The 16,111-nt window shown below is 62.4% G+C and overlaps 1 protein-coding gene across 18 annotated transcripts; it reads left to right on the top strand.

Moving 5' to 3' along the window:
• The first annotated feature begins 1,180 nt into the window (after positions 1 to 1,180).
• TCIRG1 (T cell immune regulator 1, ATPase H+ transporting V0 subunit a3) lies at positions 1,181 to 14,667 on the top strand. Of its 18 annotated transcripts, none has more exons than XM_077961924.1 (21): positions 1,181 to 1,397; positions 1,650 to 1,912; positions 4,087 to 4,207; positions 4,566 to 4,644; positions 5,447 to 5,667; positions 5,750 to 5,835; positions 6,192 to 6,318; positions 6,392 to 6,474; positions 6,635 to 6,728; positions 6,920 to 7,132; positions 7,747 to 7,891; positions 10,937 to 11,076; positions 11,151 to 11,308; positions 11,386 to 11,476; positions 12,649 to 12,767; positions 12,851 to 13,064; positions 13,431 to 13,556; positions 13,729 to 13,833; positions 13,904 to 14,021; positions 14,254 to 14,431; positions 14,508 to 14,667. In XM_077961924.1, the coding sequence occupies exons 1-21, from the start codon at positions 1,290 to 1,292 to the stop codon at positions 14,584 to 14,586; spliced, it is 2,868 nt and encodes a 955-aa protein (XP_077818050.1). In that variant the 5' UTR covers positions 1,181 to 1,289; the 3' UTR covers positions 14,587 to 14,667. The 18 variants fall into 18 exon arrangements, with proteins under 18 accessions (XP_077818050.1, XP_077818051.1, XP_014968993.2 ...); XM_077961925.1 differs by having other exon boundaries at positions 1,183 to 1,397; positions 4,087 to 4,165; XM_015113507.3 differs by having other exon boundaries at positions 1,193 to 1,239.
• Positions 14,668 to 16,111: the final 1,444 nt, after the last annotated feature.

The raw sequence follows: 16,111 nt of genomic DNA, 5'->3' as shown, positions 1-16,111 counted from the left end.
TGCTCACCACTTCCTGCTTTGCAGGCCCAGCAATGTGGTGGGGTTCCCCCCAGGGTCACACACAAGCCCCTTGCCCACATAATGGCCAAAAGCAGCCCACTTTAACTTGTGCTAAGCACTGTGGAAGGATCTCACTTCATTTGCAGTGAGGAAACCAGCTCCGAGAGGTGAAGAGGCTTGCTCAGGGCCATGGAGCACACATCCCATAATAAAACTCAGTTCACAGACCTTGAACCCCCGTCTTCCATCATTTCCAAAAGTGCTTTTTACAAAGCACTACTTCGTAAAAACCTACTTTGAAAGAACAAGTTTCCTCGCCCAGTGAGTTTGGGAAATGCCCCAGCTGCTGTCTGCCTGCTGGCAAGTATGGCGTGGTAGACATTCAAGGCTCTGAGAAGTCCTGCAGCAAAAAACCAGCCTCTCCCAGCCCATTTCCAGGAAGCCTTTTCTCAGGTGTAACACCTGGGCCTTCTTCCTAGGCCAGGCATTGCCATCTAATGCCAAAGTGGCTGGGCCCCTGCTTGGGCCCCGCAGCCTGTGGCACTGGGGTGAGAAGTAACTGCAGGAGTCGAGGGGAAGCCTGGAGCCTGGGAAGTGTCCACAGGTCCGGCTCACAGCTCATCTTGGCCACTGATGAAAACAGGCGCTCCTTCCAAAAACCAGGCAGGCGTAGGACTCCTGAATCCCTGCAGGTTTAGCTGTTCCCAGACATAACCGCTGTTAGAGCGCCGCGTGGAGCCTGTAGCTGCGCACGGAGCACTTCTATTCCAAGCGGGTCAGACTTTCCAGCTCACCGCTGGTTCTCTCCCTTAACCGTGGCCTCCCGGGCACTGCTCTGCTGAGACCGCACCAGAGCTGTCTGGTTGTGTCAGGCCCTGCCCCTGTCAGAACAGGCCTATGACCCCCAACAAGTCCCCCAATTTTCTGAGGAACCACAGCTGAGCTTGGTTGTGACTCAGTTTCCAGGCCCGACTCTGGGGCTCCATTTGTCCACCCCTGCCACAGCCCCTCAGGCCTTTGCTCACTGTGTGGGGCTTAGGCATTGCCAGAGCTGAAGGGCCCCTGGCCTCCAGTGGGAATGCCCCAGCCTGGCCAAAGTGCAGGCAGCTGGATGGCCGTGAGTCCCAGCTTCCAGGCGCTAGGACCTGATGATGCCCATGGTGCTGACCTGGAGCAAGGTCACAGTGACAATCCCGGCTGTGGCTGCCGGTGGAGCTGACAGCTGGCCTCTGCCCCAGGGTATCTCCCAGGGCCTGCTGGGTGCGGGGCCCTGGGCAGAACAAGGCAGCATGGCCTGGCCCTGTGTCCTGCTGCCAGTGAAGCAGGCCCGGAGTGGGGCAGCCATCCACCCAAGGGCCAGCGCGGGGCCTCTGCCGGGTGGTCAAGAGCAGGAAGGTGTAAGCACCGCCTTTCACTGCCGCGCACCCAAGGGAGGGGTCCCGGAGGTGGGAGAGCATCCTGGGGACCCCAGGCCCATGAGCCTGCGAATGTTGGGGTCCCATCAGCCAGAGGCACACAAGCCTCAAAGTGAGAGGAGAGCAGGGTCTCATCCCCTATCCTGAGCTGGGCCTGAGCGGAGCTGCCCCTGCATCAGGGCCAGCACAGACGCGTGCGGTTGGCACTGGTCCGTTATCCGCTCCGTTCTCCAGGTCTCCTCTCCGGGATTAAGCGCCCCACTGAGGACCCGTCCGCGAGGCCACAGCCTGGGCTCAGCCTCCCCCAGGCTTCCCGGACTCCGGTGGAGGCTTGGGCCGGGGGCGGGGCGTCCCTGGCCCCTCCCCGTCGCCCCGCCTGCCCGGAAAGGAGTGAGCGGCGCCGGGCCCCGGGCGGGCGGGAACGCAGCTCTGAGTGCGGCCCGGCGTGCGCGGAGTGGGGCAGCCAGCAGCGGAGCCGCGGCGCGCAGCCCACCCGGGTGAGTGACCCCGCTGGGGTCTGCGGAGCCCCAGCTCTGCCTGCCCACCCTCTTCCCCCGCCCCGGGGAGGGGATCTCGGCGCCCCACCCAGTTGGCTCCGTGAATGCAGCTCAGCCCGCCACCCCGCCGGGTGTCAGGCCTTGGGGGGGCCACGGAGGATCGCCAAGGGAGGAGGAGAAGGGTGGGGTGTTGGCCAACAGAGCCCAGCGTTCCTGGGCCAGGTGTGCGCGGAACTTTCCCCACTGCATTCTTCCTGGGAGGGAGGGACCCATTCTACGGATGGGGAAGCTGAGGCCGCCCAGCTAGGAAGTGTCAGACCTGGAGACCAGCTGGGTCTTTTGACTCCAGAGCCGACCCCATTTGGAATGGGGGCCGCCAGACCCTCTCCTACTGCCTTCCCGTCATCCGCAGGGGAGGGCGGGGGTGCAGAGAGACCTGGTGGGTTCCTGGAGGAGCCTTATGAGGGGCCAGGAAAGGGGCACAGGGTGAGGAGTGGGCTGGAGCCTAGACCCCAGGCCGCAGGATGGAGGCATATTCATTTACACCATAAAAGTGGTTGGGTGACCCCTGGCTAGAGTGGGGATCAAGGGGGACAGATGTAGGGGGTGAGCCAGTGGGGCCTCACATGCCAAGTGCGGGGGTTGATCACGTCCCCACACCCCTCCCCCTGCCCATTATAGGTTGTTCCCCCACCCCCTGGGAAGTGATGGAGCCGAGCCATTGGCATAGTGGCTGTGGGAGCCCTGATGGCCCTGAGCCAGGGGTGCCCCCTCCCCGGATCCCCAGAGCTGACTCCCTACACCCCCTTATTTGGCCAGCACAGCCCCAGAGGGAGCCAGGTCAGACCGCAGCCCTCTTCCGAGCTCACCCTTTGTGCTGGGCACATAACGTTGGACTTTACCTCTCCAAGTGTCAGTGGAGTCCTATATAAAACAAAGGTCCAGCGCCCCCTCCCCCAGGATTTCTCCCCCCAGGGATTAGTGTGAGGTCTTGTGGATGAAGGGATTCAGTCGGGGCTCTGGTTATTTTTGTCACCTCCCTAGATCCTGTCTCTGTCAGGGGTGCCATGTCCCATTCACCCAAAGAGGAAGTAGAGGCCCAGAGAGGGTGAGAGACTTGCCCAAGGTCACACAGCCCTGGGCCCCAAGTCCCTCTGCCCTGTGGCCGGGCCTGGTCCTTAGGGATGGAACCCAGGCCCCCGCTACCCCCTGCCCGGCCCGCTTGCAGCCTTGGGCCGTTCACTCAGTGTTCCCTCGTTCCCTCCTTCTCTCCTTTCCCAGGCTGGGGCTGGGGCTGCGGTTCTCTATTTAGAGTTAAGTAAACCAGACCCAGGGGAGGAAGTGACTGGCTGGGCAGGCCCTGGCCAGCCCAGCAGCAGGCGGGGCCCTGACCAGGCCTGTCCCCTCCCCCTAATTTTCGAGCTGAGGAACTGAGTCCCACAGAGGGGCGCTGGGCCCCCAGAGCAGTGGCTTTGGAGCTGGAGGGGCCCCAGCATCCACAGGGCCAGGGCGGGTTGGAGGTGGCCTGGCACCCGCCCTCAGTCTGCATCGGCCTTGAGCAAGGCCCCGGGCCCTTCCCCGCCATTCTGCAGTTTCACTTTTGTTGGTTTCAACACCTGGTAGGCTGCGGCTGCTGCCAGGCGGCCTGGGCCTCAGGGGACGCCCCCCTCCCAGCAGCGGTGCTCCCTGGCCAGTCCCAGGGTACCCAGTGGAGATGCCCACCCCCGCCTCTCAGCACATGCAGCCCCACAGGGAGCAGGGAGGGCTCCAGCCACCCCTGGGGCAGCCCTGGGCCTGAGTGCCTGGGCCAGTGGGATCCTGTCTAGGGTGAGGGCAGCCTGAGAGGGGGAGGCCAGAGTGAAGGTGGGGGTGGAGCCGGTGTCATTGGGAGATGCTGGAGGTAGGGGCAGGGGTCCCTGTGGGCAGAGCAAGCCAGGAGAGAGCTTGAGGTTGGCCCGAGAGAGGGCTTTGGGGTCTCCCAATCCCACTGCTTACTTCCTGCGTGACCTCAGCACCGCGCCAAGCCTGCCCTAGCCTCAGTTTCCACCTCTGTCAGATGGGGGTGGTAGCAGCAACAGCTTCCAGGATTCAGTGAGTGAAGGTGCGCAGATGCCCGTGGTTGGGAACTGTCTGTGGTCCGCCTCTGACTGGCCCCCATCCGTGTCCACCCACAGGACCATGGGCTCCATGTTCCGGAGCGAGGAGGTGGCCCTGGTCCAGCTCTTTCTGCCCACAGCTGCCGCCTACACCTGCGTGAGTCGGCTGGGCGAGCTGGGCCTCGTGGAGTTCAGAGACGTGAGTCGGGTGGGCAGGTGTGGGAAGGGGGCTACTGCCGAGGTTAGCCCGAAGGCCTGTGCAGGATGGGGACCGCCCCCCCATAGGGCCCTGGCCCCGTTTGAACCCCAGCGGCCCCTGCCATGGGCGCTGCTCATGGGAAGCCCGTGGCTAAGGCCCCTGAGTGGGCTCCTCCCCATGCCCTCCTGGGGTGTGGGGTCTGGTCTGTGCTCTGATCGGCCTCTTGTGGCTCCCAGGGTGCTCAGCACCTTTCTGGAGGAGGCAGCTGAGGCCTGAGGAGAGTCAGGCCTGGGCTCTAGGCTGAGAAGCTCCCTGACCCCCTTCCTGAGACACTGACCTCTCCGTGTGGCACCCACAGCTCAACGCCTCGGTGAGCGCCTTCCAGAGACGCTTTGTGGTTGATGTTCGGCGCTGCGAGGAGCTGGAGAAGACCTTCAGTGAGTTGGTCCCAGGCGTACATTCCAGGCAGGCTTCCTGGAGGAGGCATGGGCCAAGTTTGATCTGAAAGGAAGAGTCTGGGTTTGCCAGGTGGAAGGCAGAGAAAGGAGGTACACAGCAGGGCCCCGCATGGCCAAGACAGAGCAGCTGAGATCTGTGAAGTGTGCTTGGGAAGGTGGCTGCCTTGTGTGGGCTGAGCAGAGGGCCTAGGGCAGGGCTGGCTGGGGAGGCCTTGAATGCAGCATAAGAGCCCAGGACTTCGTCCTGTGGGCACCAGGGAGCCACAGGGATTTCTAAGTAGGGAAGAGGCACACACAGAGCTTTCTCCTCCGCAGCTGGGCTGGGGTGGGTGGGCCCAGGATCTAGGGTTGGATGCCCCCAAGGAGCATGCAAAAGGGACCCCTGCCCTCGGCAACCGCTCTCAGGAAGAGCCTGAGGGGCACCAAGGCAGGGGCATGGAGCAGGCTGGGTTTTGTGTTTGCTGTTGCAGTTCATAGCTTTTCAACAATCAGGCAGACACAGGACGCACGCCAGCTCCGGTCCCAAGCCCTGCAGCGTGAGGGCCAGCCTGTGGGGAGACCTCAGGCCCTCTGCCGAGCAGTGGGGAGGGAGAGCAAGCCCAGACCTGAGCTCAGAGGAAGGGGAGCACAGCTTCTGGATGGAGATTTGGCCAGGATTTTCCGGCCGCCTCTGCCTGGTGAATCCAGCAGCTAGTGGCGGATGGCGTTTGGGGCAGCAGGTGGGGTCCTCAGCTGTTGAGACAACGTCGACTGCACCCCACTCCCGTTCCTCTGCGCCCAGCCTTCCTGCAGGAGGAGGTGCGGCGGGCTGGGCTGGTCCTGCCCCCGCCTGAGGGGAGGCTGCCGGCACCCCCACCCCGGGACCTGCTGCGCATCCAGGAGGAGACAGAGCGCCTGGCCCAGGAGTTGCGGGATGTGCGGGGCAACCAGCAGGCCCTGCGGGCCCAGCTGCACCAGCTGCAGCTCCACGCCGCCGTGCTGGGTCAGGGCCATGGACCCCAGGTCAGCTCCAGCCCAAGCAGGAGACTGGGAGGCTGGGGAGGGGCTGTCCGGCCCAGGGCTCATGGTGCTTCTGGGCTCCTAGCTGGCAGCCGCCCACACAGATGGGACCTCAGAGAGGATGCCCCTGCTACAGGCTCCCGGGGGGCCGCATCAGGACCTGAGGGTCAAGTGAGTGAGGGGTTGACCTCTTGTCCTTTCTGGCCAGCCCAGAACCCCTGGCCAGTTGCTGGGCTGGGCCAGGCTGAGCTCCAACTCCTCGTCCAGTGCTCTCCCCTCTGTTCCTGCTCTCAGGCTGCCCCCACCTCCTCCTTCAGACCTGGAACTTCCCACAGTCCCAAGCCCTGGCCCTGGGGGGGTCCTTCTCTTCTGGCCCTGCCCGGGAGGCCTCCTGCCTTCCGCTGTGGGCAGGGCCAGTGGGCCCAATTGCCCGATTACCCATGCTGGTCAGGGTCCTGCCCTGGGGGCCTGGTGGGGGAGGCAGGGCGGGAGGTTGGAGCAGTCCTGCCCAGCCCCGTGGCCGCCAGCTTTGTGGCAGGTGCGGTGGAGCCCCACAAGGCCCCTGCCCTAGAGCGCCTGCTCTGGAGGGCCTGCCGCGGCTTCCTCATCGCCAGCTTCAGGGAGCTGGAGCAGCCGCTGGAGCACCCCGTGACGGTGAGCAGCTGGCCCTGGGCTGGGGGGTCCTGGGCAGAGTGAGACTCCAGAATCAACTGAGCCTGCTCTGCAGGGCGAGCCAGCCATGTGGATGACCTTCCTCATCTCCTACTGGGGAGAGCAGATTGGACAGAAGATCCGCAAGATCACGGACTGGTGAGTCACTGGGAACACCCGCCCCACCGCCCCGCTCTGCAGGCCCCTGCTGTCACCTCCCAGCCTGCCCTGTCACGACTCCTCCCCATGAACTCCCTTCAGACTCAGAGTCTCGTAGCCGGGACCCTCAGGCCCCTCACGAAGCACAACCTCCCTCCAGCTTCCACTGCCACGTCTTCCCGTTTCTGGAGCAGGAGGAGGCCCGCCGCGGAGCCCTGCGGCAGCTGCAGCAGCAGAGCCAGGAGCTGCAGGAGGTGGGTGCCCTGGCCTGGCCTCCCAGAGGTGGGTGCAGGAGGTGGGTGCCCTGGCCTGGCCTCCCAGAGGTGGGTGCAGGAGGTGGGTGTCCTGGCCTGGCCTCCCAGAGGTGGGTGCAGGAGGTGGGTGCTCCCAGCCCAGCCACCCCACCTGCCCGCCCAGCCCCCGCTGACTGCCCACTCTGGTGCAGGTCCTGGGGGAGACAGAGCGGTTCCTGAGCCAGGTGCTGGGCCGGGTGCTGCAGCTGCTACCGCCGGGGCAGGTGCAGGTCCACAAGATGAAGGCTGTGTACCTGGCCCTGAACCAGTGCAGTGTGAGCACCACGCACAAGTGCCTCATTGCCGAGGCCTGGTGCTCCGTGAGAGACCTGCCTGCCCTGCAGGAGGCCCTGCGGGACAGCTCGGTGAGCACGAAGCCTGAGACCTCACCCCCTCCCCACCCGCCCCTCCTACCAGGCCGGGGCATTTCTGCCTTAATTCCAGCCCCCGGCTCCCTGCACCTGGGCTTTGCCCAGGGGCTCCTTCTCCTCCCAGCCTCCTCCACGGCCCACCTCTTCCAGGGAGTCTACCCTGTTGGCCCTGGCCCAACAAGCCCTACCCTGACTTTCCTGAGTCCCTGGAGGCTGACGGGGTAGTTTTAGTCAGAAGCCTCATTTCAATTCAGGCCCCCCTGCGACCTTAGGCCTGCTTATGGTCTGTGGAACCGGTGTGATGCCCCTGCCCCCGGGGGTCACCCACCACGCACAGCAGGTGCTTGCGCGTGAGGCTGGGCTCCTTCTCCTGGGCCGTCCCTAGGAGGCAGCACGCTTGCCTTTCCCAAGCCATTGCCAGTCCATGTGGTGTCTTTGGGCCCCCACCAGGGCATAGCAGGGCCGATCATCTCACTTCAGAGAGAGGGGAAGGGGCTGCTCAGGGAGCCCCCACAGGGCTCTGCATCTCCAGCTGGGCCTGGCTGGGGGTCCCAGGGTCCCTGAAGGCCCCTGCCACTGGTCTGGTCTCTCTCTGTCCTGGCGTCCAGACGGAGGAGGGAGTGAGCGCCGTGGCTCACCGCATCCCCTGCCGGGACATGCCCCCCACGCTCATCCGCACCAACCGCTTCACAGCCAGCTTCCAGGGCATCGTGGACGCCTACGGCGTGGGCCGCTACCAGGAGGTGAACCCCGGTGAGAGCCACGGCGCCCTTACCCGTGTCCTGGGAGGCTCAGCTGCCCCACTGGATGGGTGTGAGCCTGAGTGGGAGGTATCTCCATCCCGGGCCCGGCCTGCCCTCCTGGGATGAGGAGCACGCATCCCGTCACTCTCGAGAGGCTGTTGGGCTCTGCAGCCGGTGTGAGGCTTTATGTCGGCTCCCAGCCAACTCCCCCTTGTTGAGTTTACAAGGGAGCCTCACGGGCTTGTGCAAAGAACAGAGGTTGTGCGGTGGACATGGCCCAGGTTGGAAGCCCATCTCGCCTACTTTGATATGTTTCTTAGCTTCTCTGAGCCTCAGCTGCCTCACCTGCAAATTGGAAATAATAGTGCAAACCTCAGAGGAATGTCAGGAAGCTTAGTGACCATTGGAGACTGCAAGCCAGAGCCAGGAGGCAGCCTGTGGTGTGGTTGGTTTGGTCACACGGTTTTGTTTGTTTGTTTGTTTGTTTTTTGAGATGGAGTCTCATTCTGTGGCCCAGGCTGGGGTGCAGTGGTGTGATCTCGGCTCACTGCAACCTCTGCCTCCCAAGTTCAAGCCATTCTCCTGCCTTAGCCTCCCGAGTAGCTGGGACTACAGGTGCCCATCGCCACGTCCAACTAATTTTTGTTCTTTTAGTGGAGACAGGGTTTCGCCATGTTGGCCAGACTGTCTCGAACTCCTGACCTCAAGTGATCCGCCCACCTCAGCCTCTGAAAGTGCTGGGATTACAGGCGTGAGCCACCACTCCTGGCTACACAGTGTTTTTTGGTTTTTTTCCCTGAGATGGAGTCTCGCTTTGTCGCCCAGGCTGGGGTTCTGTGGCATGATCTCGGCTCACTGCAATCCCCGCCTCCCAGGTTCCAGTGATTCACCTGCCTCAGCCTCCAGAGTAGTTGGGCAGGCGCGCGCCACCACGCCCGGCTAATTTTTGTATTTTTGGTAGAGATGGGCTTTCACCGTGTTGACCAGGCTGGTCACAAACTCCTGACCTCGTGATCCGCCCACCTCAGCCTCCCAAAGTGCTGGGATTACAGGTGTGAGCCACCGCACCTGGTCCTACACAGTGTTTTTATAGAAGTTTGCATTAATGCAGTCTTGGGTCAAGCTGTCCCTGAGACGGACATTCTGGAGTAAGCGGTGGGTTAAGGGAGGTGCTCCCAGTAGAAACCAGTAAGGGATGAGGGCAGGGGTTGGGGGAGCTCTAGTGCTTTCCCTCCACATCCTCCTCCTCCCCATTGGGAGTCCTGAGGCCTGCAGTGCCTGCTCTGTCGTCCAGCTGTGGCCTCCCCCTCAGGACGCCACTCCCCAACACAGTGGGCCAGCTGCAGTGTGGCTGGTGTTGTCAGATGAGTGGAGGGGCCCAGTATCCCCCAGTACCACCGATGGGGGCCCGGCCCATAGCGTGGGTGTGACGTGGTGGAGCCCCTATTGGGAGGGGACTTGGACACAGGCCAGGGAGGGGCCCTGCCTCACCCAGTGGGCAAGAGGCAGGGTGCTTGGGCCCCCATGTGGTAGAGGCAGGGCGTGAGTCTGAGGCTCTGTGAACCAAGACCAGGGCTGTGTGGTCCTGGGAGGCTTGCTGCTCCTGCAGGGCCGGGGTCCTGGGGCTGGAGCTGGGCCCCACTCGGATTCCCCTGCACATGGACAGAGGCTGGTGCAGCTAGAGCATCGCCCAGAGGCCCATGGCGGATAGAATGCTGCCAGCTCAAAGCACCAGCCTTTGAGGCAACGTGTTTGCCAGGGAAGCTGTAACGAAGTGTCACAGGCTGGTGGCTTAAGGGGCAGACATGGTCCCACAGTCCTGGAGGCTAGAAGTCCAAGACCAAGGTGTCAGCAGGGGCCGGGCGCACTGGCTCATGCCTGTCATCTCAGCACTTTGGGAGGCTGTGGTGGAAGGAGGATCGCTGGAGTCCTGGAGTCCAGGAGTTCGAGACCAGCCTGGGCAACATAGCGAGACCTTGTATCTTAAAAAAATAAAAGATAATGAGGTGTTGTCGGCAGGAGTGGCTCCTTCTGAGGCTGTCCAGGAGGATCCCTTCCTGGCATCTCTCTTGGGCTTGGAGCGGCCGTCCTCATCTTCACACGCTGTTCTCCTTCCATGTGGGTCCAAATGTTCCTTTTCGTAAGGACACTGGGCACACTGGATAGGGCCCACTGTAATGGCCTTATCTTAACCCCGTGACCTCTGTAAGGACCCTGTCTCCAAAGAAGGTCACATCCGGAGTTCCTGGGGGTTGGAACTCCAGTATATCTTTTTTGGGGTCACAATACAGCTCCTGACAGGGTGTGCATGTTGGGGTCCTCCTGCCTCCCATGAGGACTTGTTCCTGTTTTACTGATGGGAAGTCGAGATTTCAGAGCTGGAGCGACCAGCTCGGCCTCCTGGAACTTGCCATGTGCCAGCTGGGGCCACCTGTGGCTCGCTGTCCTCTCTGGCTTCTGTGTGGGGCTCTGGGGACAGCAATAGCTGAAGCTGCTCCAGCAGCTGGCCGGTGCTGCCCACGGAGACCTTATGAAGTGGCCTGGTGTTACCTCCATTTTACAGATGAGGAAATGGAGGCTCAGAGAGGTTAAGTGACCGGGCCTAGGTTACACAGCTCCTAAGTGGTGGGTTCTTTTTTGTTTTCTTTTTGGAGACAGAATCTCACTCTGTTGCCCAGGCTGGAGTGCAGTGGTGCAAGCTTGGCTCACTGCAACCTCTGCCTCCCGGGTTCAAATGATTCTCCTGCCTCAGCCTCCTGAGTAGCTGGGATTATGGGCACCTGCCACCATGCCCAGCTAATTTTTCTGTTTCTAGTGGAGACAGGGTTTCACCATGTTGGCCAGGCTGGTCTTGAACTCCTGACCTCAGGTGATCCCCCCCGCCGTCTCGGCCTCCCAGAGTACTGGGATTATAGGCATGAGCCACCGTGCCCGGCTGCTAAGTGGTGGGTTCTTGACTGCAAGCCAGCAGGGCCTCTGTGGCATCTTGGGCCGGGAGACGGATGCTGGTGTGTTTGGGGGTTCCCAGCTCACCCACCATGCCCTCTGCCCACAGCTCCCTACACCATCATCACCTTCCCCTTCCTGTTTGCTGTGATGTTTGGGGATGTGGGCCACGGGCTGCTCATGTTCCTCTTCGCCCTGGCCATGGTGCTTGCGGAGAACCAGCCGGCAGTGAAGGCCGCGCAGAATGAGGTGAGGGGCCGGGCTGGGGTCCTGATGAGGGTAGTGGGGCCAGGCAGCCCCTCACCACACTGCTGCCCCCGCAGATCTGGCAGACTTTCTTCAGGGGCCGCTACCTGCTCCTGCTCATGGGCCTGTTCTCCATCTACACCGGCTTCATCTACAACGAGTGCTTCAGTCGCGCCACCAGCATCTTCCCCTCGGGCTGGAGTGTGGCCGCCATGGCCAACCAGTCTGGCTGGAGGTGAGGCCCGGGCCCCAGCCTGGCCGGGGGCCCCGCAACCCCCACAGCCCTGACCGCCCTGCCCTCCGTTGCTACAGTGATGCATTCCTGGCCCAGCACGCGATGCTTACCCTGGATCCCAACGTCACCGGTGTCTTCCTGGGACCCTACCCCTTTGGCATCGACCCTGTGAGTCCTGGGGTGGAGTGTCTGCGGGTGGTGAAGGCAGCTGGGAGTGGGGGCTGGGGCTCCCCTCGGTTCAGCCCTCCTGCAGTGCCATCGCGGAGCACTCCCGTGTGCCAGGCCCTTTCCTCAGCACAAGAGGCAGACAAGGCTCCTGCCCTGCAGAGCCTGCATCACAGTCCCCTGAGTGTGCAGAGGCAAAGCCAGACCGGACAGGAACCAGTCCCCTGAGTGTGCAGAGGCAAAGCCAGACCGGACAGGAACCAGTCCCCTGAGTGTGCAGAGGCAAAGCCAGACCGGACAGGAACCAGTCCCCTGAGTGTGCAGAGGCAAAGCCAGACCGGACAGGAACCAGTCCCCTGAGTGTGCAGAGGCAAAGCCAGACCGGACAGGAACCAGTCCCCTGAGTGTGCGGAGGCAAAGCGAGACTGGACAGGAACCAGTCTCCTGAGTGTGCAGAGGCAAAGCGAGACTGGACAGGAACCAGTCTCCTGAGTGTGCGGAGGCAAAGCCAGACCGGACAGGAACCAGTCTGTAGCTTGCACTGTGCTAAGCACTGTTCCCAACCCTCTGTGGAAGTGATTTTCTTTTTTCTTTTTTCTTTTTTTTTGGGATATGGAGTCTCATTCAATCACCCAGGCTGGAGTGCAGTGGTGCGATCTCGGCTCACTGCAACCTCCATCTCCCAGGTTCAAGCGATCCCCTGCCTCAGCCTCCTGAGTAGCTGGGATACAGGCACCTGCCACCATGCCCAGCTAATTTCTGTATTTTTAGTAGAGACAGCGTTTCACCATGTTGGCCAGGCTGGTCTCGAACTCCTGACCTCATGTGATCTACCTGCTTCAGCCTTTCAAAGTGCTGGGATTACAGGCGTGAGCCACCGTGCCCAGCCTGATTTTCTGTTTGAACCTCATCACAACCCCGTGGGCCGCACGTTAGCCGTGTCCTCACCTAAAGAAGAGACTGAGGCACAGAGGCCATGCCCAAGGTCACCCAGGCTGGAGCCGTGGCGGCTGGCCCATCTGTGCTCTGTTGCCCCTCGGTGGGTGGGTGATGGATGAGGCTGCAGGCTCCGAGGGGGAAAACAGGGTGATGAGAGAGAAGGACTCGGGCCGGGGACTTCCTGGCAGTGCTGGCCAGGGAGCCCCTGAGTCCAGCCTGCCCTGCTGCCACCCTAGGTCTGGAGCCTGGCTGCCAACCACTTGAGCTTCCTCAACTCCTTCAAGATGAAGATGTCCGTCATCCTGGGGGTCGTGCACATGGCCTTCGGGGTGGTCCTTGGAATCTTCAACCACGTGTGAGGGCCAAAGCTGCCTGGGGGATGGGAGGCTGGCAGGCCAGAGTGGGCCCCAGTGACCACACCTCCCTCCTACCTGCCAGGCACTTTGGCCAGAGGCACCGGCTGCTGCTGGAGACACTGCCGGAGCTCACCTTCCTGCTGGGGCTCTTCGGTTACCTCGTCTTCCTAGTCATCTACAAGTGGCTGTGTGTGTCGGCTGCCAGCGCTGCCTCGGCCCCCAGCATCCTCATCCACTTCATCAACATGTTCCTCTTCTCCCACAGCCCCACCAACCGGCCGCTCTACCCCCGGCAGGTGTGCTGTGGCTGGGGGGCCCAGCTCACACAGCCTCATGGGGATCCCACGGTCACTGGGCCACTGGGAGCTGCAGGATCCTCGTCCAAGAAACGGGGATGCAGGCCCCAGGCTGTGCAGACAGGGCCGTCAGAGGTGATGGCGTGCATCTTTAGCAGGTGGCACAAGTGACGCTGGGAACCTGGGGTCCCTTCCCTCAGGAGTCCTTATGGAGCCAAATCCTCACTCAGTGAGGGCACAGAGCCCCCGTGGGCCCTGAAGGGAGGAGCGGCCACAGGCTCTCTGGGTCCTGTGACTGCTGTGATCCAAGTTCCTGTGCAGGTGTGCAGAGCAGGGGTGCCCTGACTCTCGCCCTCTCCCTGGCAGGAGGTGGTCCAGGCCACGCTGGTGGTCCTGGCCTTGGCCATGGTGCCCATCCTGCTGCTTGGCACACCCCTGTACCTGCTGCGCCGCCACCGCCCCCACCTGCGGAGGAGGCCCGCTGGCCGACAGGTAGGACCGGGCCTAAGGTGTGGGGGGCTGCTTGGGAGGAGAGGCCACTGTCCAGTGTGTACCTGACTCCCCACTTCCTCGCAGGCTCCTAAGTGGCCAGGAGCAGGCCTGGTGGGTGGTGGGGGCCCTCCTGAGGCTGGAGCGCTGCCAACACTGCCTGCTCGTTCCCCAGGAGGAAGACAAGGCTGGGTTGCTGGACCTGCCTGATGCATCTGTGAATGGCTGGAGCTCCGATGAGGAAAAGGCAGGGGGCCTGGATGATGAAGAGGAGGCTGAGGTGGGTGCGGTGCCTTCCTGGGGGTGGGACGGGTGAGGCCCCGCTGGCCCTCACTGCACCCGCCCCGCAGCTCGTCCCCTCCGAGGTGCTCATGCACCAGGCCATCCACACCATCGAGTTCTGCCTGGGCTGCGTCTCCAACACCGCATCCTACCTGCGCCTGTGGGCCCTGAGCCTGGCCCACGCCCGTGAGTGACCTGGCCACCGACGGCCAGCCCCGGCTCCTGGCTTCTCACTTACGGCTGTTGGCTGGGCGGGTTTCTTTTCTCTGGGCCTCAGTTTCCCCTCTGTAAAGTGGGACTGTCTAAGGAGGTCCCTCGCTGGCTCCCCGTGCAGGGAGGGCTTCAGGCTGCGGCAGGTAGGTTGGGGGCTGGCAGGCCCCCACTTGCCATTGGCCCCCACTGTCTCCTTTGCTCGCAGAGCTGTCCGAGGTTCTGTGGGCCATGGTGATGAGCATAGGCCTGGGCCTGGGCCGGGAGGTTGGCGTGGCGGCTGTGGTGCTGGTCCCCATCTTTGCCGCCTTTGCTGTGATGACCGTGGCCATCCTGCTGGTGATGGAGGGGCTCTCGGCCTTCCTGCACGCCCTGCGGCTGCACTGGTGAGCAACCACCCTGTGGCCTGGGCTGCTCGAGGTGGGAGTTCCCCTCACCAACCCCTCCTCTTCTCACCCCCAGGGTGGAATTCCAGAACAAGTTCTACTCCGGCACAGGCTACAAGCTGAGTCCCTTCACCTTCGCTGCCACAGATGACTAGGGCCCACTGCAGGTCCTGCCAGACCTCCGTCCTGACCTCTGAGGCAGGAGAGGAATAAAGAGGGTCCGCCCTGGGGAGTGATGTCTCGTCTCTCTTCCCTCCTTTCTAGCTGAGGCAGGTGGCGGGGTAGAAGGCATGGTGTAGGATCTGGGACCTCAAAAAGTTGAGGCCAGGACCTGCAGATCTGCAATGTCAGACTCTTGGGGTGAAAAGGGGCAGAGAAGGGCCAAGGAGGGATGTTTCCAGCACATTCTAACTTGGAGTGAGCAAATGTATTCCCAGGCCGGGTTAGGGGAGTGAATTCCCCATCCTTGGAGGTGTGCAACTGGCTGTGAGCGGGTGTTTGGGTTACTCTCTGTTGGGAGTGGTGCCAATATACATGCCCTGGTGCCGGGCCTCAGGGGGCTGGAAGTACAGAGCGGTCTGGGGCACCTGAGTCCCGGTCCATGCTCCAGGCAGGGCTATGGTGTCACACGCCCAAGGCCACATGCCTGCCAGGAAGGGCAGAGGCTGTCCCGAGCAGCAGACATTACCCCAGGCCCCGGGGGTCAGAACAGGGGCTGAGCCTGACTCCAAGCCCAGCCTCCCCTCACTGAGGCTACAGTCTTCCTGACCCCTCCCTGGTGCTCCTTCCTGCGTTGCTGGCAGGACGGGGGTGGCTTTCTGCAGTCTCCTCTGGCCTGGGTCCCACCCCTGCTGGGAGGCAGAGCCAGTGCTTCCCAGAAGCCAACAAGCTGCAAAGTGGTTCTTCCCACAGCTGTGGCTGTGGACAGCTGCTGGGAGGAGCCTGTCCATTGGCTCCTGGACTGCCTTGCTCAGGACCTCTGGATGCCAGGGGTGGTATCAGGGCCTCTGAGGTAATTCTACATGCCGAGCAGACTCAGCTTAGAGAAACGGTGTCATGGTGCTGGGGTAGGAACAGAGGAGGCTAAATGAAGGACTCCGGAGAGCTGCAGGTGGATCTGGACCAAATCCAGAACCCAACACCTCACTCCCTCCTGGGGAGGGAGCTGGGCAGAGACTTGGGGCAGGCAGTGAGGTTGGGATAGGTGAGCAGCACTCGTGGCGACTGGCCCCAGTGTGATTTAGGAGGGGTGTGGTGTGGGATCCCAGGGAGATGACCAGTCAGCCCTGCCCTGGCTTTGACATGGGGGTACCTGGCAGTGGTGGCTAGAGAAGTCCAGTTTGCCATGAGAATGGCACATAAAAAGGCACTGGGGTGGGCACCTCTGGGGCATGGCGGTCACTGGGAGACACAGGGATGGAGTGGGTCACCTGCGTGGAAGACTCGGCAGTGAACAGCACAGGCCCGAGCCCATCCCTGTCCATGTGAGCTTATGGCCTGATGCAGAGACCACCAGGGGCTCCAGGAAAGTTAAGGTGCATGGAGAGAAATGATGGGCCAGGGCCGGGCCTAGGGTGGTTTAGGGAATGCCAGTGTCTTGGGTAGAATAGCAAGGCCTGAGATTGTAACTGAGCTGACAGCAGGGCAAAGTGAAGGAGCCCAGTATTGGAAGATCGGCTC

The sequence above is a fragment of the Macaca mulatta genome, chromosome 14, assembly GCF_049350105.2.
Source record: "Macaca mulatta isolate MMU2019108-1 chromosome 14, T2T-MMU8v2.0, whole genome shotgun sequence".
NCBI lineage: Eukaryota > Metazoa > Chordata > Mammalia > Primates > Cercopithecidae > Macaca > Macaca mulatta.
Note: the sequence above shows the minus strand (reverse complement) of the source record. Positions and strands in the feature narration are given on the sequence as shown.